The sequence below is a fragment of the Anopheles funestus genome, chromosome 2RL (genome assembly GCF_943734845.2).
Source record: "Anopheles funestus chromosome 2RL, idAnoFuneDA-416_04, whole genome shotgun sequence".
NCBI lineage: Eukaryota > Metazoa > Arthropoda > Insecta > Diptera > Culicidae > Anopheles > Anopheles funestus.
Window position 1 is genome coordinate 56,329,680 of NC_064598.1, and position 25,477 is coordinate 56,355,156.

Below are 25,477 nucleotides of genomic sequence, written 5' to 3' on the forward strand. Positions count from 1 at the left end.
GCCGTATCGAACATCAAATAGTTGAACTAGGGGATTCAGAAGGGAGTCAAAAATCTGAATCAACGTCAATACCTACTGAACAATCAATCGGAGGAAAGCTGGGAAGTTGGAACATTGGTGATTGCTTCCTTTTGCTAGGGGGTGGTAGCTTTGAAAGGATGGTGCAATAAGCCAATACAAACGGTATGTTTCGTTTCTCTTTTGGGTGTATTTTTATTTTTTTTTTGCTTAACCTTCCTGCCTGTGATTTGGTGTACCGATGAGTTACAATTCAATTTATACCACATGAAAAATTTAGCGCTTCTGTTCGCCGTATAAACCGTTTGCAGTAGGTTCCATAACGGTGGTGATACACCGTGCAAGTTATAGCAAGGGGTGTCAAGAGGTCCCAAGTTTGGTTTGTGCTGGTGAAAAATGTTACCCCGGTTTTTGTTGTACATCACACGTGTGGAAACATGCACAAATGTACAGTCGGTTAAGTTAAAATATATTAGACATGAATTAAGACGATTTGGCTGAAACAGACGAATACTAGGATAAGTATACCAATTTACATTGGGCAAATAACAACTCATTAAGTTTAATATGGTATCCCACGCGTCGTTCGCTGGAAATTCGGAAGCTGGCATGAACTATTGCCGGCCTTCACACCACCTACGGGTTGAAGCAATTACGGAGGATTGCTGTTGATGAATTACAATATTTCTTCAGCCTTGATGTTAAAGAGACGGAGTGAAATTTATCAATACAAAACATTTCATACTCTCCTTGACAGATAATGCAACCATGGGAGCATGGCTACATTGCCTAGGTACTACAATATTTTGTATGCCCTGTTTGGATATTCGTAGGTGTAAATAGAAGTGTACAAAATAGCATGTATTTGCAATGCATACTGATGCTTGTTATGTACTTTTGAACCTAGGTTTGTACATGTGTGTGTGTGTGTTCCATGCGTATTAGGATTAGGGTAATCATTGCCGTTAGCCTGCACGGAGGGGAAAACTACTTCGCCCTCTTGTCGTACCTTTGCTTCTCTACGTTTATCCCTCTATTCGAGGGTCTACCCTGCAATGTGCACGGGAGTGCAAAGGATGCAGAAAAGTTTTATTGTATTTATTTTTCCGCCTGCTGTATGCTGGGTTTGGTCGTGTGCCACCGAAAGTTATTGCCATAGATGCGAAAACCCGGGCACAACGTAAAGGTAAAGAATTCGATGACAAAAATCGGCAGCTTGGTCGATACAGCATTCATTCGGTTCTGAATATTGTGCGTGATAAGATCGATCGGTTGGGTAAAGTGACAACAGTTCTGACAACACAAAAGTACGTTTTATACGCGAGTGAGAATACATTCAGGCAGCATGGCAGCAACACATCCGCTGTACAATGAGTACCAAGCCAGCAGCTACTACAACTCTTGTTACAACTATTCGCCGCTTGGGCAAGAGCAGTTCATAGCAAATCATTATCAAACGTCTATGCAGTATGCGAATAATGAATCGAGTGTGCCGCAGATACAGCAACTACAAACTCCACAGTACACATCCCAGCAACAGCAGGCAAATCATATTCCTTCAGCAGCATCTTCTTCGGCGAGTGGATATCCAAGCACGGGGCCATATTATCCTGATGGACAATTTAGCTCAACTCAGTACAACGGGAAACATAATCAGCAAGTAGATCAGTGTGGCAATCAGTTTGATAGCTATTTTGGCTACCCATATCAGCCTCTTGCGCATCATAATTCGTATGGCGCACAAGACTACGCAGGCGAATACTGGTTTAGAGCAAATGAACCCGAGTGCTTTAATGTTGGAATACCGAGTGGCAACAAGATTGGGGAAGTCGTCAAGGAACCAGCGTTGAAAAGAAAGTATTCTGAGGACGTTGATAAACTAGCGGAGAAAGTGTCCGCTGGAAAAGGCAATGACACAACGGACTCTCCCGCGCTTCGAGCACTGCTTACTAATCCGGCTAAAAAGCTGAAGTACAATCCTCATTACGCTAACGGCGCGAAGAAGAACACCGTGCATCGAGCAGGAGCAACGATGGGTTGCAGTAATGGCATTCTTTCCCCTGCTGCTAGCGATCGTATCGTCCCTGATATTGTGCCTTTATCGCCGAACAAAACAGATGATAGTATTGACAGTTTGTTGGACAACACCTCAAAGCACGGTGTTGATATGGCGCAAGGCGCAAACTATACGCTGCACAATCTGGGACAACCGAGCACGCCGAACTATGATGGCGTTAGCACTCCGCCTCTTTCACCAAAGGATATGGAAAGTGCGATCTCATCCCAAGGGCTAACCGGCCAGTCCTGGAACCAAAATGGAGATTCTGAAGGTATGTTTGTATTCAAAAAGATGTGACTGGCATTTTACTTATACTATTTCATTTACACCCATTACAGATAATCCTAAGGAAGCTTCGAAACGAACTAGGCAATCATACTCCCGTCATCAAACGCTTGAATTGGAAAAGGAGTTTCATTTCAATCGGTATTTGAATCGAAGACGTCGTATTGAAATTGCGAACACGCTCAAGCTCACCGAAAGACAAATTAAGATATGGTTCCAGAATCGACGTATGAAAGCAAAGAAGGATCATTCGTCATCGACCAAAACACCGGATCTAGCATTGGATGGTGACTTATCGCAGCCATCGGTCGTAGAATCGGCCGTGTTAGCACAATCGCAACTTCCGATCGGTACTGAATCGCGCTCGATGTCGTTAATTACCCCACCTTCTGCTACTGGCTCTATTCATCAGTTAGGAGGTCTTCACGCTGATCAGCATGTAGTTGGCCAGTGGCCATATCATCATCCGCACCACCCGCAGAATCATTACTACTACTCGCACCAGTTATCGGATCACTCGCCAAACGGTTTTCAGAACCTAAATACCACTTCCGGCGGAGCATCGTACAATCATCGATCGTATCAATCGACTGCGAGTTACATTGCTTCGAGTTTTGTATGAAACAGTAACAGCCCATCTTAGTTGTATCATCTAAGTTTCCCAGCGATCATGTGATGCCTTGCCAGTAAACTTTTGTAAAGAAGTAATTATATTGTATTAAACACACTAGCGCTTCGATATGTGATATTTAGCTTGATATGATATCCCAGCGGAGATTGAAGGTTCAAATGAAATTATAAAATAAATTACAGATAGGAAAAGAATAGAACTCGGTCACATTCTGATTTCGGACGCGGAGAAACGCCATTTATTCGGAATAGTTGTGTAATCGACCCCGCTAGGTTTGATTGCATGAGGCAGCTGTCCTGGGGTGAAGCTTTAGCATTTGTGGTAAAGTGCAGTTTTGTTCATTTCCACACGTAAACCAAAGTAAGGAAATGAAAACCATCGGTACCGGCAGAATATGAGGGAAGTGTGTGAATGTGTATGGCTTTTCGAAAACACCAGAATCAGCGTGTGAAGCGGAATGCTAAACATATGGGTTTTCGGGATGTTTGCTTTCACATTGCATCCCTCGGCCGGAAAAGCAGGCAAAGCATGTGACGAGGGGACAATCATATCCCTCAGCGGCGGTTGAAAGTGCATCCCACGAAAAACGAGCAGAAAGAAAAGCCTCACGCAGTTTCGACCATCGGCAGGGGTGGCGTTTCTTTACGGAGCAGTGTGCTGCCGAAGGCGTACGTATCGAACACATGACGGTAGGCGAGTAAAATCTGCCACGGTGACAGCTTAGGACGAGATAATCGCCTCACAGTTAGCACAGCAAGGGCGTTTCGGAAGGTGAAGTAGTGTGGTAAGATGTCATGATTGGTTGACGTACAGATTTAGGCGTTAATCTGATCTGAGCTAAGTGCTCAGCAGTAGCGCTTGAAATCAATGATTTTAATGTTTGGTAATTACAATGGCTTTGAACAGACACTGCGGCCGTGAAATGTTATGCTTCTAGTGGGTGTTTTTCTTATTTATTCCAATTTCGATGGATACACATGAAACTGAGTACGATTGTTAAGCTGAATTGGGATGTTTCTTACATTGGTGGAACTATGCTTTCGGGATGCTCTTATCATGTTGGACGTTTTCTGAGAATTGGTGGCAGTGGTTGGTGGATAAAATAATTAAATTGTAGTTCCGCTAAAGACGAATATGTATTTTGTTCGGTCCATAAAAAGTTAATGTTCCGGAACTGTCGCCACATAATTTTAATCACGAAACAATTTTTAATCTTCACTGATCTCGGCTGCAGGCAAACCGATCTGTGCTGCAGGTTTTCTTTTTGAACGCTTTCCTTTTTAGTTTTGTTTTGTAAACCTTTGTTTCTGGCAATGAATGTTGCCTTACATTCGTCTTGATCTGGCCGGTCGGCCGGTAGCATCGCGAAGTTGTTTCAGATCGAGGTTTGCTTTTGAGAGTAGTTGACTGTGGCCACCATATGCAAACGTCAACCTCGCTGGTGGCATTCATGTGTGCCGTGGGTTAATTTATTAGCCGGTTCGAGACAGATTCGCGAAGCATTCTTGATTTTTCTTTCCCTTTATCTTCACGTTGATGCTGAACCTCATTTACGACATATCAGCAGTAAGAGCGTTAAGTATGGGCGAGTATGGGCGATAACGGAGATGACTGAAACAATTATAGGGAGAACTAATTTTTAGTAAAATGTATTTCACTTTACTGACATAAATCCAGAAATATCCCATTGCTACTATTTAGAAAACTGCTTGAAAACAGAAGCCTTCAATACAATTTCAATGCCATTTAACACTGCCTTTTCTACGAATTAGAACAGCTTACGATTGAATTTTTTTGAAATATAAGTATAGCAATGAACGCAGTACGATCTGGCCGTTAATCGGAACTGTCAACAGTGTTGTTAATAGATACTTGTTCACACACAGGTACGTTGTCCATATCATTGTAAAATAGGGAGCAAATAATTCAAAGACTATTTTTCAAACAAAAATTGCATTACGAAGAAAACAGAATTCATAATGGTTGATATCTCTTGCAATATGCATTTTCAGTATTTCTAAAGGTACTTCTTATGACAGCTTTCTATTCACAACGCCTGTGAGCAGAAAATATTCCTTACAATCGGTAAAGATTTGTGAAAGGAAAGATTTTAGGAGGAACAATTGGGTGGAAAGCTGCTATAACTGTTGTGAATGTAAATTTTTGTTGCTTTACCTATGTATTTGTATTTGAAATACGAAAGAATCTATTTCCCGATATGAATTCTTCTTTTTTCAACATTCACAGTTTTATACAGGCACACGAGCATGGAACTTCTTGTACAGCCGAGCTGGCCGTTCCGTTGGTGATATTTTTATTAGTTTACACTCGTAATGATACCAATAAAATCCGCTCATCCCTGATGCTAGATCCTTGGGCTTTGTTGTATCGGGAAGACGTTGGCCGGTTCCCCGGAGTTCTTTGAGCAAAGTTGTAGCACTTATTGGGATAGGTAGAACGTGCACTGCCTTATATGTTGCTTTCGGCAACGGTACGGCATTCGAACGGAGCAAGCCCATTTTATAATGGCTCTCTAATAATAAAAATTAAAATATTTGAAAATAAACACTGCAAGAAATGTTAGGTATGTTTCAGTTCGTATGGCACGGTGTACAATGCGAAGTGGCAAAACTTTTGCCATGAGTCAAATTTACCGAAAGAACCCGGATCGTCCCGAAGATATTGGAGGCCATAACAAACCGTTCCTAATAAAACATGCCTAATAAAGTGATAAAATAATCCGTCAACCAAAATTGTTGTTTGAATTTGAAATTTCCTTCATTCTAAGGGGTTTGCTTCGAAACTAAAAGACTCGGAAAAGCAAGCGTAAGACCGTGGTTAGCTAAGGATGTTCTTAAAACGTACCGTGCACCTAACTACCTAAGGCAAAAACGAGAACCTTCGTTATAGTTGTATGGTTTTATAATACTTTTTTAGGGAAATTTACGTTCGATACGAAAAAGGAAAAACAGATTCTTAGTAAAGAAACTTGCATCGTTGAATTTGCAGTACATAAGGCCACCAGCAACTTCATTTTAATCGACGATCGGCAGTGGTTGGGTAAGGTAATTAACGCCTGTGGATTCAGATTCCGTTTCGGATGGTGTATCACAGCTTCACACTTTGATCGCACGTTTGTTGTGTTTATTCGTTCAACATTGCTAATCAGCGTGATTTTCAGTGCATCAGTAGTGATATTTGTAAAGAGACGATGGTCAGTAGTGGAAACGCTACAAGTTTCCGTGGTGCAGGCTTAGGTCTTCTAGAAAACATGTCGTTAGGCTCTACGCGCGCTCAGTGTGTGATGCTTTATTTGTTTATTAGTTTGTTCAAAACAAATTATACGCCACAAAGCAAAGCAAACATTTCCGAAATACCCACATACGTCCGCCCGGACGTCCTGCTAGGTGGGATCGCTTCTCAAAAATCACAGAAATGTGAGTATGAATATGCACACGACTCCTATGTATATGCCTCTGCCGAAAGTTCTGCCGAAATGATGGTCACACGACCGATATCTTGCCTGCTTTAATGTATCCAACGATGGGCGAGCCACGAGACGGAACCAGGATCGCTCAAGGTTACTGAACTATCGAAACCGTTTCCCTCGCACGACGATTTTATTACTGTGTCCTTGCTGCTACGGATCGAAATGCTTCACCAGAGCAGGCATCAGTCCAAAAATTGAAATGTAGCCATCGAAATGGCAACAGCAGGATATTTCACCTTTCCTATCTTTCATCGATGTCTAATTTAACAGTAGTGGGCGATGACGTACAACAACCGTGCACGTCCTCGGAAGGATAATAATGTTAATGATTTTTTCCTTGAACCGAGTGACTATGATCGTAACTAATTGCTGCCACACGAATGGCAGCTTCTTCCAAAAGGCCTTGAATTAGAGAAGCGATAGTTGAAGTGTGTCTTGTCAGCTCTGCTGTCGTAAAGTAAATAAATACTGAAAGCTGGATAACTTTATACGACGGTCAAACCAGATTTTTCTCATGCTGCATATACTGAATTTTTGGGCAATGATTTATAAGAAAATTTCAATACTATTTTCATGAATGGCATATTAATGTAACCAGCCATACGATTATATACAGTGGTAACAAAAACATAAAACAAAACATTTTCAACAACAAGTTATTAAAGAAGCTTATTGATTACAAAAAAGAAGCGATAAAGATGATATTGGTACTTTGATGAACGTTTAGTCAAGAACTCAACAGGTTGTAGACTGCTCATTATAAAGCCTTTTTAACACAATATAACTTAAGCAAATAGGCATGAGTACATCGTGACTTTCAGTTCAGGATAAGAGATTAACACACAAAAAAGGATTTCACATACGCACGTTATCTCTTTTATAGTTTTCTATAGTGAATATGTAGTGTTTGTATAATTTTTTTATATATATTTTTTAATATACTGATAGTGGCTCTCAGATGTCTGGAGCGTTTGCTGTAGTAGTAGCCGTGTCAGTCTTTAACGCCAATGGACCGTTATCAACTCTTCCCGTACATAGTACAGAAAATCTGGACAGAGGTGAGTTAAAGGTAAAGAAAGTCTGAAATAAAATACTCTTTAGCACATAACTATTATTTCTAACTATTTAGCTAGGGGTACAGGGCTGTAATCCCATCCCATATCGTCATGCAAGTTACTGAACTATGGCAAAAGAAGACAAAAAACGTAGTTTTTGCAAATTGACACCCATCGAAACATACCCCATACCACATGCCCTTCAACGTAAAATATTGTCCGTGTCTATCCGTCCGACGCTCCCATGTTTAGAACCATGTTTGTGTTGTTAGAAGTGCCATCTTGCGGTCGTATGCAGAACCTGATGTGAATGTCATTTCCTTTTTCTCCAGAGCCATCTAGCGTTTGTCTGGTTCGAGCAGTTTTCTCACGATGGTGAGTTTTTTCGTCATGGAAATTCGTTTGTGCTTTGAATTCATTCTCACGAAAGTTGTGATGTAAGGATTTCATTCTGCATTGGAATGGAATATCCTTCCAGGACATATCAGGTGTATGGAACCTTAGAATCCGTACAGTAGGAAAACCGTACTCACGGAATTTCTTCCTGGTAAAGAGAAGAATTTTCATTGCAAACAAATGAAAATAATATTAGAAAGAACTTGTTCGCTGTTTAAAATCCCTTCGTATGCCTAAATTTATGACTATAATATTACCAACAGTCCATCATTACCAACACCAAAGAGTGTTTTAAAAATTATTTCTTTTTCATTACTAAAGTTCTATTTCAAAGTATTCTTGAAAACCACAACTCTGAATTTGAAATCATAGAACTCAAACATCGTTCTGTTCGACCATTTTGTACTAGAAAACCTTAAAAATGTATGTCACTTAACCAATAAATACTTGAAAACACAAACAAACCGTTTGCGGCTGTTGTTGATGAGAGGTAATAATTATCATAATTATGGAACTGTTTTGTTCTTCCGTTTCTCGACCAACAGTAGCATTAAAAGATATAATTCCTGCAGCTTTGTTCATGATATGGTGGTAGGAGTGGTGGTTGGTTTCGGCGAAATGGTGCAAAATTACATCGCCAGTTGTCCGTATTGTATAATTGTTTTCTCAACAGTCGGTCTTTGGGAACGAGCGTAAAAAATGAGACGGCTTTTTCACAGTACTTCTGTTCTCGTTCAAAAGGCTGCTAAGGATCATTCTAGTTTGTTATCAATTTTGGAATGGTGTTTGGTAAAAGTTGATCGTAGTTGAAAGATGTTTCTCTTCCTAAAGTATTAACTTTGGTGGTGTTACTTTGGGGGGGTATTTTAATAGCATTCATCAAGCTCCTCTCGTGTACTTCTGATTGTTTGCAAACCAAAACATCCTCGTTTTCACATCGCGAGCATCTGGATCGTGAAATCACAATCAGGAGAATGTTATTAATTACAGCCGGAAGTCACGTTGTTGCCAGGGAAACTCCGTCGCTTGATTGTAACATAGATACAAACTTGTTAAAAAGTCTTGACGGCCAATCTTGATCCTGGAACTAAGTGAAAGTGTTGTGTACCTTTTGTTAGAAACGTTGTTATGGACCTTTGTCTCGGGCTTGACGATGCGTTCGATAATAATTCTTTAAGGTACTTGAGCAATTGTCACCAAGTCATTATGAAAAGGTAGGAGAATTGAAAACAGAAAACCATCTCTGTGAAGGCCGTGCATAACAATAAATATCCCATCTTGTCGCGTTCCAATCCAATCACGCACTATGCATAATGAGCCAGTCTTTGCAAACGCATGCGAATAACAAGGCACCAGGCGTATTTTCTGAGCTAAAAGACTATTTCTTAATTTCCCATCACAGACACATCAAATCGCTTGTACCGTTGCTGACAAATAAGCTCTACCAAACGAACGAATGTGTAGGGAGTCCTACCTTTTACTGGGACTCGATTTGGCAAACCTGTATTCAGGGCCCATTTCATGCGTTTTGAAATATTATTTATGAGTGGTAATTAATCCCTGTCGGAAACAATCACAATCCTTTAACTCCAGTGACGAGATTCCAGCCAATCCTATTTTGAAGACAAGGGCCATTTTAGGGAAGAAATCGCACTCATCATCCCCCGGTATTGTACGCACTATACTGACAAATTAAATCACTGCATTATTTAATACCGCGGTACAATCCTACGGTACAATTATTTTATTAATCCCTGTGCCTAGTAAGTAACTTTAATCAATCGAGATCCACTGAGTCACTGAGCCTTTTCTTCAACTGTACATATTCGAGTACTTGAGCAATTGACATTTGAAAGTGCAATTATGCTGTTTAGAAATGTCTTGATCAATCGTTTCGAAACTCACGAAACTTTAAGATCTATATGCATTGAATTGGCTGAAACATCATCAGTGGTTGTTGAGGTTTTTACAAAAACCCCTGGTAGAAAAAATTAATGACATGTCATTGAAAGAAACGAGCTACTCATTAGTGATTTAATTTAAGAAAATATATTCTGCTAATCAACGATTCAGTGGCAAGCGGCTACTTAAATTAAGTTAGCATCGCATGTGAAAAATTGAGTAAACAGAGATCTAGCCGTATTTAAAAGCACTTTGAAACCTCAACAAAAAAGAAATTCTGTCAATACACTACCCAGTTCCTCTAATTTAATTCTTTGACTTTTCTCTATAAAACATGATAACTAAAGTTTGTTGCAGTAAACTCACGATTCTGTAACAGGTGCTACCAAAAGTATAACTATTAAACGATCTTGCGGTTGGCAAACGAACTCTTGTATACCGGGGGTCGAAGTAATTAAATCATGAATTCCATTTTAAGGCAAGAGCTATGGAATGGGAAATGTACGACGAAAGGCTACCAAAAAAAGAAACATTTATCGTTTGATGTGAAACGGCGATGTGCATATCGCAAGGGGGAAAAAAATTAATTCAATTATTTCCCTTGTTTGCTATTCCTAATGAAGGCTTTTCGTTCTCCAGACGTATTTCCTTACACAAAATAAGCTCAACAACCGAATGCATTAGATCTTTTCTTTTTTTTTACCTATGGTCTATCGTAAGATAAAATTTTAAAAACGAAACGAAATGGAACCACCAATGAATTCCCAATATGGCCTACGTTACGGGAATGCCCAGGTTAAGTTACAGTGTCTGCACTATGGTTCCCGGTGTGTAGCTGCGGCGTTGTACGTATATAGCTTTCCGCAGCTTACAATTTTGTGACAAAATCTTCGATCGTGCGTCCCTATCGCAGCCTTCGATTGGCAGTATGGCTTGACAATCTATGTCCATTTTTCAACTGCAAGATCGAGAAAACACGAAACTAAAAATCAAACAAAACAAACTGTCTAAAGGAATCTTTCCGATGTGTCGTCTGCAATCGGAAACCGGGCACGTAACAATTCCGTAATTGATGATCTTAAATACAATGATAAATTTTCTTAATGATCTTTAAATTTAATAAGTTAGTTATAATGTTTTACTTCCATCCTGTCAAGGCGAAACGACGCTGTGGGCGTGTGAGTGTGTAGGGATTGGACGAATAAAAACGATGTCTTAATTCATTACTATAGCGATGGTCTCGGGTTGGCTCGATCTACCAATCGCCTTGCTGGAACGACTGGAGGAGCTTCGGAAACCGCACTAAGCGGCAGGAGAAAAATAACACTACAACTTACTTAATAAAGCGATCGCCATAAAAAAGGAATAGAATAGAATTCTTGAGCTTCAACGATCGTTGAACCATTGCTTAAGGTAGGACTACAGCGAAAGATACGCAGCTCCTCATTAATTATGTCGAGCGGACGATCGACACGACACCAGTCGAGGACAACGCTTTGGTTTTCGTTTCGATGGTAAGGTATTTCCTTATCCGGACGAATACCCCGCTGCCGTATTGTGGAGGAATATGTTGCGGCTCTTGCTCGCTCTAGCATACATGGGGTTTTGTGTTGGAAATGCGTAAATAGTTGGAGAGATTATTATTATTTCATATCTTCGTATTCAAATACATTCAATTTGACTCAGCGAGAAAAGATGGATCGATCCCGAGTCATCGCATATTCCAACACACTGATCCTAGTTGGAACGATCGCACTGTGGAGGAATATATGTTCGGATAGAAAATTGATCATTAATTATAAATGATTAGATGTTAAGATCTGCCTTCCAAAAATTCCTCCACTAGTGTCGTTCCCCGGATTCGAGGCGATCACACAAAGCCTGTCTGAATTGTATGACTCCTTGAAATAGGTAACGTTCGAATGGGTTGTGATATCATCCTCTGAATGTTGCGCGTTTTCTATGTTTTGTTTAATTTCATTTCATTTTAGTATTCCTTTTATTGGAATCGACTTATCAGAGTCAATCATTTTTCAAGCAGCGGCTTACGTGCCTAGAAACTATTTATTCGTTAAAAAAGGTGCGCCAAACCATGTGACTAGTTTTTGAATGCTTTTATATTAAAAATTTTCCATACGAATCGTATGAAATGTGATCAGTCAAAGCAGACAGTCATGCAAAGCCGTAAGAAGTGAGAGGAACAGAAAACGTGTATAATCACCTTACCTTACATATGACGATTGATTTTCGTTGGTGACAAGGCTTTATAGGTGTGGGATTTCTTACGAATTGGTTGAAATATGACCAAAAGATGTGGTCAAAAGTAAATGATTATTATTAAGTTATTATTAGTTTATAACATTTGTGTCAGTACAAATTTGGAACTTTTTCGCAAGATATGGCAATTCCAAGCCCATAAAAGAAAAAAAAATCATTAAAGTATTTCGTGCACGGCAAGGGTTTAAAAAAAGGAACTTACGCTCTTTATGAATGCTCGAGGTGGCCAGCTTTGTTATACCAAACAACATTTGCGTCGTTCTTCATAGTTTTCACATGTGACATAAGGTTAACAAGAGCTCCGATAACCTCATCAAAGCGATTGAAGTGTGAAGAATTTTGTTCGAGAGCAATAAATTATCAATGTAACCGTACTTATTGAAAAAGCAAAAGCACAACTCTTCGATGGTGTGGTGAAGTGAGCCTGGTTTGATTGATGATGTTTTAATAGTGTTGATAAAGAGAAACAGAGCTGAAAACATAAGCATAGGTCGGTTCACCGCCCTTGCTCGGTAATATTGAGCAGCTTCAGTCACACCTCCAAGTACTGTACAGAACGATCGTGGCGTAGTCGCGATAAAGTAAGACGAAGGAACCAACGAGCACGTGACCTCAGCGAGTCAAAATTTTATATTTTTCAATTAATAAAATGTGAATTCCAATGCGCATCCACTCTTTCCCATTTGCCACGGTACGGGGCAGCGCAACTACATCTTGCGGATGTAGATTCTCTGCTTAATGTGAAAATGATAAATGAATCGATCGGTGAACATTTGTTCGATCATATTACCAGCAAGTCCGGCAAAATTTCGTAGACAGTCTGACTGTTACAAGCAAATGGCATTTCAGGTATTGTAGTTAACGGTACGTAAATTGAAGCTGTCAAAAAATGGTTGAAGTTTGGTATGTCTAACATTGTTTTGGCAAATATTATTGTTACATTTTTTATTTTGTGTTCAAAAACTTTGTTACTGTGTGAGTTATCATATCAACATATGTAAGCATATTCTACATCAAACAATACACATACAGCTGACATAGAAAAGGAATGAAAAAAAAAAACAAAACAAAAATTGCGTAAGAACACATCTTTTTGATGCAGGAAAGGAGAACTAAAGTGCAAGTAACGTAAGGTTCAATCACACACAACACACTCGTTGAATGAAGGGACGTTCCGAAAGGTGCAGCCATTTTGGGCATTATGGAATCAAAATCTGCGGCCGTTCTGGACAGAAGTCGATTGTGACAATCGTCACTGTCATGAATCGTCACAGCATCCCTTGCACATAGTATAGTATTGAGATTCTCGGTCTCAGCAGTCTCCCTACAGATCATCAACGTGACGCTCGTCTAGGCGTTGTGCACCGTTGGTGTACCGTTTGCGTTCCGTAGCAAATTAAAACGCGCAAAAACACAATGGAGATTGATAAATTGTCTTTCATTCGTCAATGTCAGAATACATTAGACTGTAACTATTTTTGTTTGTTCTTTTTTCTCTACCTCTTCCTTACCTGTTTTTTCAACGCTGTTATGCTTATGGCTCCTTTTTTCTTTGAATTTAGATACACGGTGAAGTAATGGCAGCTTGTTTCGGGAATTCTCCTTCATTACATGATTTGAGCCAAAAGAAACTTAGACTTGCACTGGCAGATGCAGTAATTCACCAATCATTATTAGATTTGATTGTGCTACATGGGAATAGTCTAGAAATAAGAATAGGTGTACTTTTTACGGTATATATGTAAAGTAACGGTAGTAATGTTACAAAATAGTTGACAAACAGTAGTAGAATTCCTTAGCCGATTTAACCGTATTTGGATACTGTTGTAACCATCCAGTGTTATGTGGTTGTTAGATTTAAATATATTCGATCTACATCGAATTTGTGAAAGTTTATGTAGATCGCATAATCGATGTTTTGGATGAAAATCGATTAACTGGAACCTTGGAACACAGTAACTGCATGGGTCCAACCCGGTACACGGTAATAGAGTCATGAAGCAAATATTCATCGATATAACACCAACTAAGTTTAAGCAAAAGAATGGGGAAAAAACATGGAAAAAACAGAAACGCAACATAGCAAAGACATGCGAGGGCTCTACGTACGAAGATTAAGCACAATGATAATATCAAAATAAATTATCTCCTCATAAAAATTAATGACGATCATTTATTTTGTGCAAAAGAGAAAATAATAAAATCTTTACGTTTACTATGCGCGTGGGCTACTCGATTGTGGTATGATTGTTTTGTTCGATGCTTTGGAACTAGTTAGTTACACATGACTTTTTCTCGGCCAGTGTCCATCTTTATCTATCCATGGTCTTTTACAATGCTCAAGACTTTGTACTAAAATTGTCCGAAGTATTGATTTGAATACACTTACGGCAACTATACGGCAATAGAACAGCAAAATGCCGCATACGAGTTTTGAGATAAAAATACCGGTTTTCCAATGTTTAAACATACAAGAACTTATATCTTGGTAACCGATACATTGAAAAAAATTTAACTATCGCTTTTGTAAACCGTTTCTGGTTGTATTTTTCGCTTGGGTTCCTTCCAGTACGGGAATCGTCGTTTCGAAAATTCCCTTCAAAGTTCTTTGGTGCTTTATTGATGAGATTTCATTTGGGACGCGATGCTTTTAAAAGAGTTGTCACGGTAATGGAGGCTCTTTTTTATTTCTCTTCCTTTATACTGTTCGATCTGAATCATTCCTGTTTTCAGTTTTCTCGATGGACGGTTTCTGCTTTACCTTTCTTGCCTGTCTTTCGTTCGGAGATATGGTCATGTGATAGGTCATACCAAGTAGTGCAGAGTAACACAATTGTCGTAGCTTTGTTTAATTATGTTCATATGAAGATGAATTTGTTAGACTAATGTAGTTTTATATATGCTTTTGCATTGAAAAAATGCCACCATCTTGTTGTACATCTAGAGGTACCAATTGTTTTATGTTTTTCAGGGTGAAACCAAACATTACCCTCGTGCAGTGAAACGGCGGAACTGAGAATCATAGACCGCGTCGGGATGCTGAACGAAAAATTGTATGTGCGTTTAGTAAGTCCCAGTGTTTGTTTCAACTTCAAGTGAAATTATTTGCCTGGCTTAGCAGTATGATGTGGTGGTGCACATTTGACGAGTCAAAAATAGCCAGCGTAATAAAAAACACAGTTTTTATCATGATAAGAACCAATTATAATGAATATAATGATGATGATGATGATGATGGTGGTGGTGTTGCTTAAGATGAAGCGAGTGATGATAATGTTAATGATGATGACCGTTAGCTCATCGTGATGTAGCTTGATAGAGTGATCAAAACAAGCAGGCGTACGAGAACATAAGAAAAGGATTTGAGTAGCGAGTAAAGTGCAATGGAAAGATTACATCGTAAGAGATCAAAATCGACTGAACAAGAAACACAGATCAACAGGAAAGAACAAGAGCATTATGATGATCTCGATAATAGGACGATGTGCCACTTTTTCATGGGTTTCGCAAAAAGGGAAGAAAGAAAAAGAGACCCAACATTTTAACCATCGTTTTGTGCAAGTGAGCGTTTGCGTGCATACCTTTTATAATCATGTTCATCATGTGAGGATACATCAAGGATCAGCGTGTAGTAATAAACGATCGAAAATTGGTGGGGGTATGCGGTATAGGTTCTTCGCCTGATTGCCGAACTAATCAACACCTTTTGCTGGATTCGATTCGATAGCGAGAGAGCGTGTAATTAACTTTGGACATGCATATGCCCAAGTATGTTTTGGCTTCATAATTACATCGTTATATGTTTTTTTTTGCTTTAAAGAATTAATTTTATAACGCTGTCTTGATGTTCCTATCAGGAAAGCACGTTTGCACGCCTGGTATAGTGAAAACGAAATCACACAAGCTCATTGCTAATACAATTAATATCCCTTGGTAAACCTATAATGTAACGTAATGTATGAATGCGATGTCCTCCAGTTAGTCGGTTCGACGTCACATGATGCAACATTGAATTGCAATATTAAGCATGATTTCGTTTTTTATGGACAAAATGTAACAAAATAGTTATTATTGTTTCATATAGAATGAAACGCGAATTTTATAACCTGACCAAAAAACATTTGCAAGTACCATACATTTACATTTCCTAATTATTAATGATTTCATTGCCATGGTCATTACTTGTGAAAACTGCATTGGCATGCCAAGCTGACAAGCAATGTAGCGGAACAAATTCATCAAACCACTATGCTTGCCCTTCCCGAGAGGGCCATTAATTGATAATGACTTGAAAATGTAACCTCTGTTCCGTGCACGGTATAAGCTTAATCTTTCGCATAATCGTTTTATTGGAGAAGGCAAACCAAAGCTACAATTTCAGTGAAAATATTTGCTCTCCGCTCGTAATCTAACGCTCCTGTTTTTTTTAACGATCACTATAACCACGATTTTCAACAAGGAATTCGTCAAATAGTATGTTCCTTAAAGCTGAATGTTGCGTAATTTATATGGTAGCCCTACGTCATTGAGAAAAATCAAAGCAAATTATTGTGAAGAAGTATCTGTTAGCAATAAAATGCAGCACAACAGCTTTCTAGAAACTGAAAATTGCTCACTGAACACAAAACAGTGAAAAATAGGCTGTTGGGCAGAGCAAAAAAAAAAAACGAAACGAATGGATAGATGAAAAAATGTATCAATTCAAAACGGTTGTCTCAAGAGAAATGCGTCTTTCCTTCTATATCGTGTTCTCATTTGCTCAGTCACCACATTTCGCGCATCAAAGTGACTTGATACGCATAGATATGGTGTGTGTATTTTGGTCCCTAGTGATGGGTTTTGAAATCGTGTTCTTGTGAAGGGTGTGTATAGCTTCACCTTCAAACGCACCCACTTCTTACATCCAATGGGGCAGAAAACTCATCCCAACCTCATCCTTTCGTGCACCATGTTGTTTTGTGTGCAGAAAGCGGAAGCGAACCTAGCTCAAGAGAAAACCATTCGCCTCACACTAAATCCCCGTTGAGCATTGCACATCAGGATAACAGTGAAAAGGACGAATCAATAGAATGGCTACAGGACGAGTGATTGAGAGAAAATAATTGTACATTCACATCGACCAAAACGAGAGCAGGCTATGGAGAGAGAGAGAGACAGAGTAAGAGAGATAGAGAGAGAAACAGCCATGAAGCTTCTCAGAGCGAAAGAGACCTGCAAATTGAGCACAAAAACGGGATGCTGAATGACGGTTGGCTGGCGGGTTGACTGACAGGCCAGCTACGGCTTAGCCGTGCTTCCCTAGGAAAATCGTGCACGTCATAGATTAATGATAGCAATCCGTCAACATCAAGAGAAACTCCGCCATAGCGGATCATGAGGCACCGAAGATGAGGGAATTCGGAGACGCTTTGTGATGGTGACGAAGAAACACAGTTGTTTTTGAGCGGCAGGAGTAACACATTTTGAAAACCTTCTAGGGCAGAGGAAATGATGAAGATTGAATTTCGACTCGATCTCTTTTTGTATCAGTTACATGGGGGAGCCAGCCAGACATTTGGGTATTGCATTTTATACCTTACACATTAGAGAAGTAATTTTTGTATTACAGCTTATAATGCATTGTAAAATTGTCCTAAAGCAACAAGCAATTTCCACTATCCACCAACAATATCTAAAGCAATTACTAACAAGGACAACAAATTCATCGTTATTTTTGTTTGGAAATCTGTTCCAATCTGTACACAAATACGAGCAGTTTCATGAGTATAAGTAGAATAAAATGAAGGAGAAAATAGTAATCAAAATGCAATGATTCCATGATTTGACAGTTCGATCCAAAACTGTTTTAAATTGTGAATTGTAACTAAAAAGCATTAGTAACTAAAGTTTGTAATTTTAGACATACTTTGAAAATAATTTTACATTGATATTCACGTCTTCACCATCTCGGAATGTTTGATGCCGAATATAGGGAAATATATTCGAATATAATATCCTAATGAGTGTTGTGGATAGCAGAAAGCCTATGTCAAAGTCTTACCTGTGCCAACCATAGACTGTGTTTAGAATGGATAATAAACATTTAATCCTTTATTTTGCAAACACATTTTGGAACACAAACTGGAGCAAATTGAATTCAGGTAGGCAAGCAAGAAGGCAACTTGGTCGTTTCTTATATTGCTCAAGGTTCTATAGCAATTCTGTAAACTCAAAACAAACAAAAATAAGAAAGTTTTATTGCCTGCTGAAGGGACGAATATTTTGCATACCGGACCATAAACAAAGTTTGTTTTACCTAGAATTTGCAGCTTGACTCATTTGACTTTTAGCTGCTTCGTATGGCACCAGTGTTAGATGAGCTGTAGTCCGAATAAGAGCTACCTTTTAGAGATTTCACAAATGTTCAGTATCGACAAAAGCAATAGTACGCGAAAATAGATGGACCAGGCTTTGAAATGTTTTTATGTTTAGTTTAATGTGATTAAACACGTTCGTTTTTCAACAAGTAAAGTGCATAAAAAGTTAGTAATCAGATTGGAGAAGTGAAGGATTTGATTGTCCATCTTCATATTGGTCACCGCATGTACGGGATGTAAACAATCGTTATTTAATGGAGTGCCACAAATTTGAGGTTTTTACATTTCCGATGTAACCCATTCGAACATAATACGACGCAGACAATGTACAGTTTAACCCAGTGATCAATTAGTGATACCAGCTATGCGTGCCAGCCCTGTTTGATTGTCCAGTTGAAACCAAGGAACTCTCGAAAGTTTATGTGTATAACAGAAATAATCAGTGTCATGCCTTTTTACTGGCTACAAAGCGTGCGCATAATGTTAAATACTAAATGCTTGCCACTTAACTTCTGAATCGATTTTGGCGCATCCAGCGGTGCTCGTTCGAGCTGGTTGCAAATTATATATAAATCAATAGAACCACAAGCGTAAAAGGTAAATTGTACTCCATTCGATATAATTGAAGGGTTTTATCACCAAATGTAACTGGTTCCACACTTCATCTATCGTCACCTCGGCGCTGCAGAACGGAAATGTGTCGTGTAAAAAAAATAACAGTCATTAGCGTCGTTGTTTTTGGAATTCATTCATGAAACATCATCAGCAATGCAGTTCAAAGCAGTCGGTTGTAGCTTATCGAGCGAATTGAGATCTTTAATGTATTCGAACCCGAACTGTATAACAAGAGTCTTCAACAAGAGAGAAGACGAACATCTTTTCTGAATCGTTGAATGAAGCGGGCTTCATATGATTACTTTAATGGTGATGACAATTGTCTACCTATGCCTTCTTACCTGGATGGCGTTACTGTTGATTAAAAACATAATATATAGGAAAATAATCGCTCAAAGTGCTACATTCACGTACGCAAAAAAAAGAAACCAAAACAACAACAAAAAACACAGAATCATTACTCGTGAACATGGCTGTTGGTGGTTGGATGATCAACTACATTAGTGAAGGGAGGATAGTTGGTAGCAAATCGAAAGGCTGCTCCATTTTCGGTACCACCATTATAGTTTCATTTTTGGGAGAAATCCACAACGAACACAACGTTTGAACCAGTCATCAGTTAAACTAATGACCTGGAGCTTAAATCGAGTTCTTGCCTTTGGTACCGCCATTGGCACTTTGAAAGTTTTCCGTCAATGGTTACCTTTAAAGAATTGCTTTGTGATTGAGATCAAGAATTGACGATGTAATGCAGAATGATAATTATAATAATTGAACCCAATATACGACAAGGCATCAAGCCACAATAGAAACAGTACCAAAAATATCATTAGTAGACGAAAGCGACGAATGAATGGAAAAATAGCAATGTTTAAAAATTTTGCACATTCATGAGACGGTTGTAATGTTCTTTATTTTTATTTTACACATTAAACGTAACAGTTATCGAAGAAGAATGGTTTTATCCCAGTGCATATTTGTTTTGTTCGATGCAATGAACTTTGCAATGAAGTGTTATAAATATGAAATACATAAATGAAGAAGTATTAAGTGTACGACGTAATTCTTAAATTGTTTGAAAAAATAGAACTACTGATTGCTATTGCAAAATGGGCTCGTTTGTATAACAGACATCAAGAACCGACGGTATGAATTAAAAAAGTTTGAAAATTGATTTTTTTTTTTGTAAATGCAAAAACCTTTAAAAAAATATAGAATTAACTACAAAACCGATGAATTATTTACAATATTTACAAAACATTTCCTTCCTATATTTAGCTTATCACGGGAATATTTATCATTATAGTCTAACACTTAAAAGTTATGAGGTTTAGTTATAATGTTTCAAAATAAATATTGGTATCAAGGCAGGATGTACGAATAAAGGAACGTGTACCAATTAATGTAACTGTATATAAGTTATTCAAAATCCGAGAAACGTGAATAAAATATGATCCAAACGATGAAAAATAAAGTGTTTTTTATGACTGTCTTTTTAATGAAAGAACGAGAAACAAGTAATGATAATAACGACCGTCGACCGTATTTTCATTTCTAATTATCTAAACACCGGTGTAAATAAGTTGTAACATTCTCCGTTGTTTTATTGTTCATATGAAGATGTATCCTTGCGGTCCACACACTTGCTAATAGCTGAGACCTTGTTTACGTCATAAATTTTACTATGGCATCAGTAGCAAGAATGATATGACGCTGGAATGACTGTGACCTTCACACATCATTGACACTTGCGGGTAAAATAATAATGTTAAAGACTTCTGTTGAGGTTTTCTTGTCTGATGAGAAAAACTGATATCGACGATTACATATTTCCTACAGCACGGCAAGTATTGAATTTAATGATTAGAGAACGAAAGGTATAGATCACAAAATAAAAATTCGATAAATGTCTTCAATGCAACAATTTAGTTATTATTAGTATTATTTAATGTTATGAAAGTAGTCCATTTTGTTATATAAAATAAAAACAAAGGTTTAGTTATTTCAGCAAAAGATACTTTACATTACATAAAGATTTACATAGCTTCTAAAATACATCATAAGCAAGGGACAAAACACTCAGCTAATGGTGGAAAAGAAAACTTTCTGCAAACGGGAAAAGAAACGATGGGGCCGTACGTTTTGCCGCTTCCGTACTGCTGGAATCATCGGTAAACAAAAAACGACTAGACTAGGAAAATGGGAAAATGAAAATGCGTGGGTGACAGATCCATCAATCAAACGAGGGATGATGAATGAAAGGCTATCAAGCATTGTATACATTTTAAGTGTATCTTACGATGTCCATGGCTTTTTCCTTTTTTATGATTAGACCGGTCATTTTGATGCGGAAAGTAGTGGGATGTGTTGAGATTACCCGCATTGTTTGCTTTGTTTATGTATGTAAGCTAGTTTAGGGGATGATGTGAATTTATTTAGTAACTTTGCTATGTAAGGTATTGGTGAGCAATATTTGATTCGGTTTGTTTATATTTTTGTGTAGGCTGATGCCATTGATGAAATAGACATTGCTTAAATAGTTTATATAAAATGCAGTACAATTATTATAAAATTGGTGCCACTGCATTGACGTAACGTATTTCATAAAAATGTATGTTTTCTTATCTTCTTTTAGGCGATACCTTTAGTTCGTAGTAGTCAGTCTTGCCTACGGGTGTACAGCTCGGATGGGATTTAGTGTCAGTTCTGTTGTGCGAATACAGTCACGGTTACCATTACATTTTCTCTATGATTCGTTTTTCATATTGTATTATCAACTTGAAAACATGAAAGAAATCTAGTTTTGGTTTGAGTAACGCCTTTTCTAGAGTAAAAGGTTTTGATACAAATGTTCGTATGAATTAATATCACTGCCTGTAGCAATACGGCCAGGCCGTTCTACATGAATTAAAAAAATACATCATTGCCAAACTATACTTTTCTGTACATAGAGTCTGCAAAATGTTTCCTTTTCTTTTGAACTATTCGCAAATTTTGTGAAATATAGCCATTGCACATAAATTCACGAACATTATAAATCAAAAAAGATTTATTTATAAGTTAATTTGTGTGAGTTGCAATCAAACTAAGTTTTTATGTTTGTTACTCTTACTGTACTTGAATAGTTGTAATAAGCATACCCATTGTCGTAGAGTTTCGAATGACTTTACACGTTAGATCACATTCCGATGGTTTTAGTGTAACTTACTAGCAATGCGGTGCTAAAGAAACGTACGTTACATGACAAATCAACACACTGTGCTTGGTCATTAGGGCTAGGATTCAGGTTTCCATTAGCTGGACTACATTTCTGTAAACCATGTAATGCTTTTTAGCTTTTTGCCCACACTGCAACACTGCATTCCAGTATGTAACAAGTTGGTTGTGATATATGCTTGAAAGGCCATGGCATTTTTTTACTTTGTTACTTTACACCCTTACAGAATATCATCGTACTGCAGAGGGTAAAAAGATTGTAATGTTTTCATGCGTAATTTTTGTTGTTTTTACCTGTACCATGTTTGGAAGATATGACTTTTTTAAATTTCGTAGAGACATACTTTAAGAGAAGCGCTGATTTACATTATTTTCCTCCTTTTCCTGGGATTCGAGTCCATTTGAAGTATCATTAAGATATTCTAAAATATCGTCAACTTAAAATGAAACTTTACGTTGTTTACATAGCCATTTATTTGACAATGTAATGTTGCTAGTACATTGATGTTTGTAAATGTTGTTCATAGGTGTTTGTTAAATTGCCGAAAAGCGTATTCAAATCACTTACATTTACTTAAATTATGCTGGGTTTCAAGAACTTTTATAAGCGTTCCAACAGCATTAGTTTTTATCGTGTCAAAGATGTGAGAAACATGAAAAGCGGAATGTACGAAAATCCAGTAAACAAATTTTAATTACACATCGGGCTGCTTGTGTACGAATAAAAAAAACTAACTTTTATACAAACTACTTTCTATGTAGAATGTGAAAATCTTCCCAAATATCAAATGACATTCAAAACTCCACTTTCTAGTTTGCCTATATTCAAAGTCGCGCCGAGCATTCCTTTCGTTGTGGTAGAAAGTGCACGTTGGAAATTGATGGTTTGATAGAGCGACGGTTTGTCTCACACGATAAGCTTTAAAATAAGACGAAACTGCAACGGGAGGGCAGCAGTGCCTCGTGATGTAATATACCATTCTTCATCGACCAGAAGGCAAAACGAGCACCACATATAAATAAATAAATCGGCAGCACTTTAGCTAAATGAGTTTCATATTAAATTTAACGATGTGGCAGTTTTTCAAATCTGACGCTACAAAAAAATGGAAAGCAATCGGCCAGACTTTGAGTCAATGGCTACCACCAGCACAACATGGCGTGTAGCCCGAGGTTCCAATAATAACAGAAAACCAGATTGTAGTCATCGTCTTTGCATCCATCGACAACATCATCTGCACCATCGGTCATGTATTTCAGTGATCTTTGTTGTTGTTGTTTATTTTTGGATTCACTCGTTCCTTTTTTTTCAAACACGTATCATTTCAGGTGTTGCATGAAACTTGGATAATCTTTTTAAAACGTATAATGTGTTTGTGTTGAAATTCATACTTTTGTATGACCGCCGTACGATGAGCAATTAATTTACATAGTACGCAGCAAAAGCACATATCCTGATAAAAATGGAATCACGAATCAATACGGTGATAACTAGGAAGGAAAAATTGTGATTGATTTCAAAGGAGAACACAGAGGACGTCTGTCGAAACGTCTCAGGGAGCTATTTTCTTGTGTTTTATTAGAAGAACACAATTAAACTGATTTAAACATGCATTTACGTTCGCAGACGTGTGTGTTCGAACTGGGAATATATCACGTCTCAGATACAGGTTCATTTCACTTGTTTCAAGGTTTTTACCGATCATTTTCGCCAGAATGACCTTGACTTACAATGCATTGTATTGAGCAAAAGGTAATGGGATCATACACATAATGGAACGCTTTTAATTGAAAACCAAAGTTGTCGTTTGTTGGTTAGTTTGGTTTCACTCTTTGCCGAAAATCAGAAACAAAAGGGAAGCTAAAGGAAACCAGCAGCGGTTAAAGGCATCGGTTGGCCTTTGAAGGATAAATTGTTGCAGAAAGAGAGATTTCATACCATCGAAGGAGATATTGAACAAATGTGTAAAGGTCCAACATGTGTACGATGAAGGTCGAACCCATTCAGTTTTAAATTAGACCATAAATTCACACAACTTTTAAGCCCTTCCGATACCTGAAGCTAGTGGTTAGCATACTATGTGGTCGTATCACAGACCCTTTCTCTTGTACACTGCAATCCAAGTGCAGTGCATCTTGCAAATTTCGAGCATGATACGTGCACCACAATGCTTTTGTTTATCAAATTTGTTGATTTATGTAAAAATGGATTTGTGAAAATGCCCTACCGAACGATTTGAGAAAATGATTCGCACATAGGAAGATTCAGTTAGATCCAAGTGCATGAATCAATAGATGTATGGCATATGTTCACGTTTTTAAAAACACAAACTCAAATTTGATTGAATTTATATAATATTAAAATATAAACAAACATGTTAAGAAATTTCATTCACTTAGCGTTCATGCACTTCGGTATTCGATCGTTGTTAATGGTGTGGCGTTGGCTCATTAAGCTATTTCCGTTGTTAAAAGCGACTAAAAGACCGTCGATGGATAAGAAACATTTCTAAGCGAGGGTTGACTTTGAACATTCACCCAAACTCAACCCAATTTCACCTAAAGACTTACGAAACAGTCAGGCTTCAGATTGTACTTGAATTCTATTACCACTTTCGTATGAAAACAGCAATAGGGTTGGTTAGGTATAGTGAAACAGTATTTGGCATGGGTTTTAGCCTTATCCAATAGGTGCCGCTTATCACGCAAGGACAAGGGAAGGTTTTTCGCTTGCCGTTGATTGAGTGTTGTCGCCGAGACGCGCCGTGGACTGACGGTGTGATGAATTCTCTGTCAGAGACTTGTCGCCCCGCTACATTTGGTTGTTGAGCTTCATGCTTCCATTTCCTGTCAAGTAGATGCGTGCGTTCCGAATCCCTGGTGCTCAGATGGCGATCCATTTTATTTCTAGGATGTAACACGCCTCAATCCAACACACACACACACACACAACACAAAAGAAGCGTTTGTATGGGAAGCAGCTTTGTCCCTCGAGATTTTACATCAGCTAGGCGTAGAAACTTTTCTTCCTATTGCCTTCGTAACAAAATCAAAATCTGGACCGTCGTTCCAAAGTCTGAATTCTACAGAACTTTGACACGCAGCAGTTCTAACAATGTCCGAACCGTTTGATAGCAGCAAAAACTTCACCTACTGCTAGAAAGCGTCAGTAAAGGA

General features: G+C 38.2%; 2 protein-coding genes across 2 annotated transcripts in view; one reads left to right on the forward strand and one right to left on the reverse strand.

Moving 5' to 3' along the window:
* LOC125762557 (homeotic protein Sex combs reduced) overlaps positions 1 to 25,477 on the reverse strand; it is a 62,294-nt gene that overhangs the window by 35,286 nt on the left and 1,531 nt on the right. The gene's annotated exons all lie outside the window — the stretch shown is intronic.
* Positions 721 to 4,825, forward strand: LOC125762565 (homeobox protein Hox-B5-like). Its single transcript, XM_049424778.1, has 2 exons — positions 721 to 2,348; positions 2,416 to 4,825. The coding sequence occupies exons 1-2, from the start codon at positions 1,364 to 1,366 to the stop codon at positions 2,982 to 2,984; spliced, it is 1,554 nt and encodes a 517-aa protein (XP_049280735.1). The 5' UTR covers positions 721 to 1,363; the 3' UTR covers positions 2,985 to 4,825.

Bases quoted from the DNA above. Each gene is read 5' to 3' on its own strand.
- LOC125762565 (XM_049424778.1), top strand. From the start codon at position 1,364: ATGGCAGCAACACATCCGCTGTACAATGAGTACCAAGCCAGCAGCTAC. The intron at 2,349-2,415 runs GTATGTTTGTAT...CACCCATTACAG, and splicing joins CCAAAATGGAGATTCTGAAG to ATAATCCTAAGGAAGCTTCG.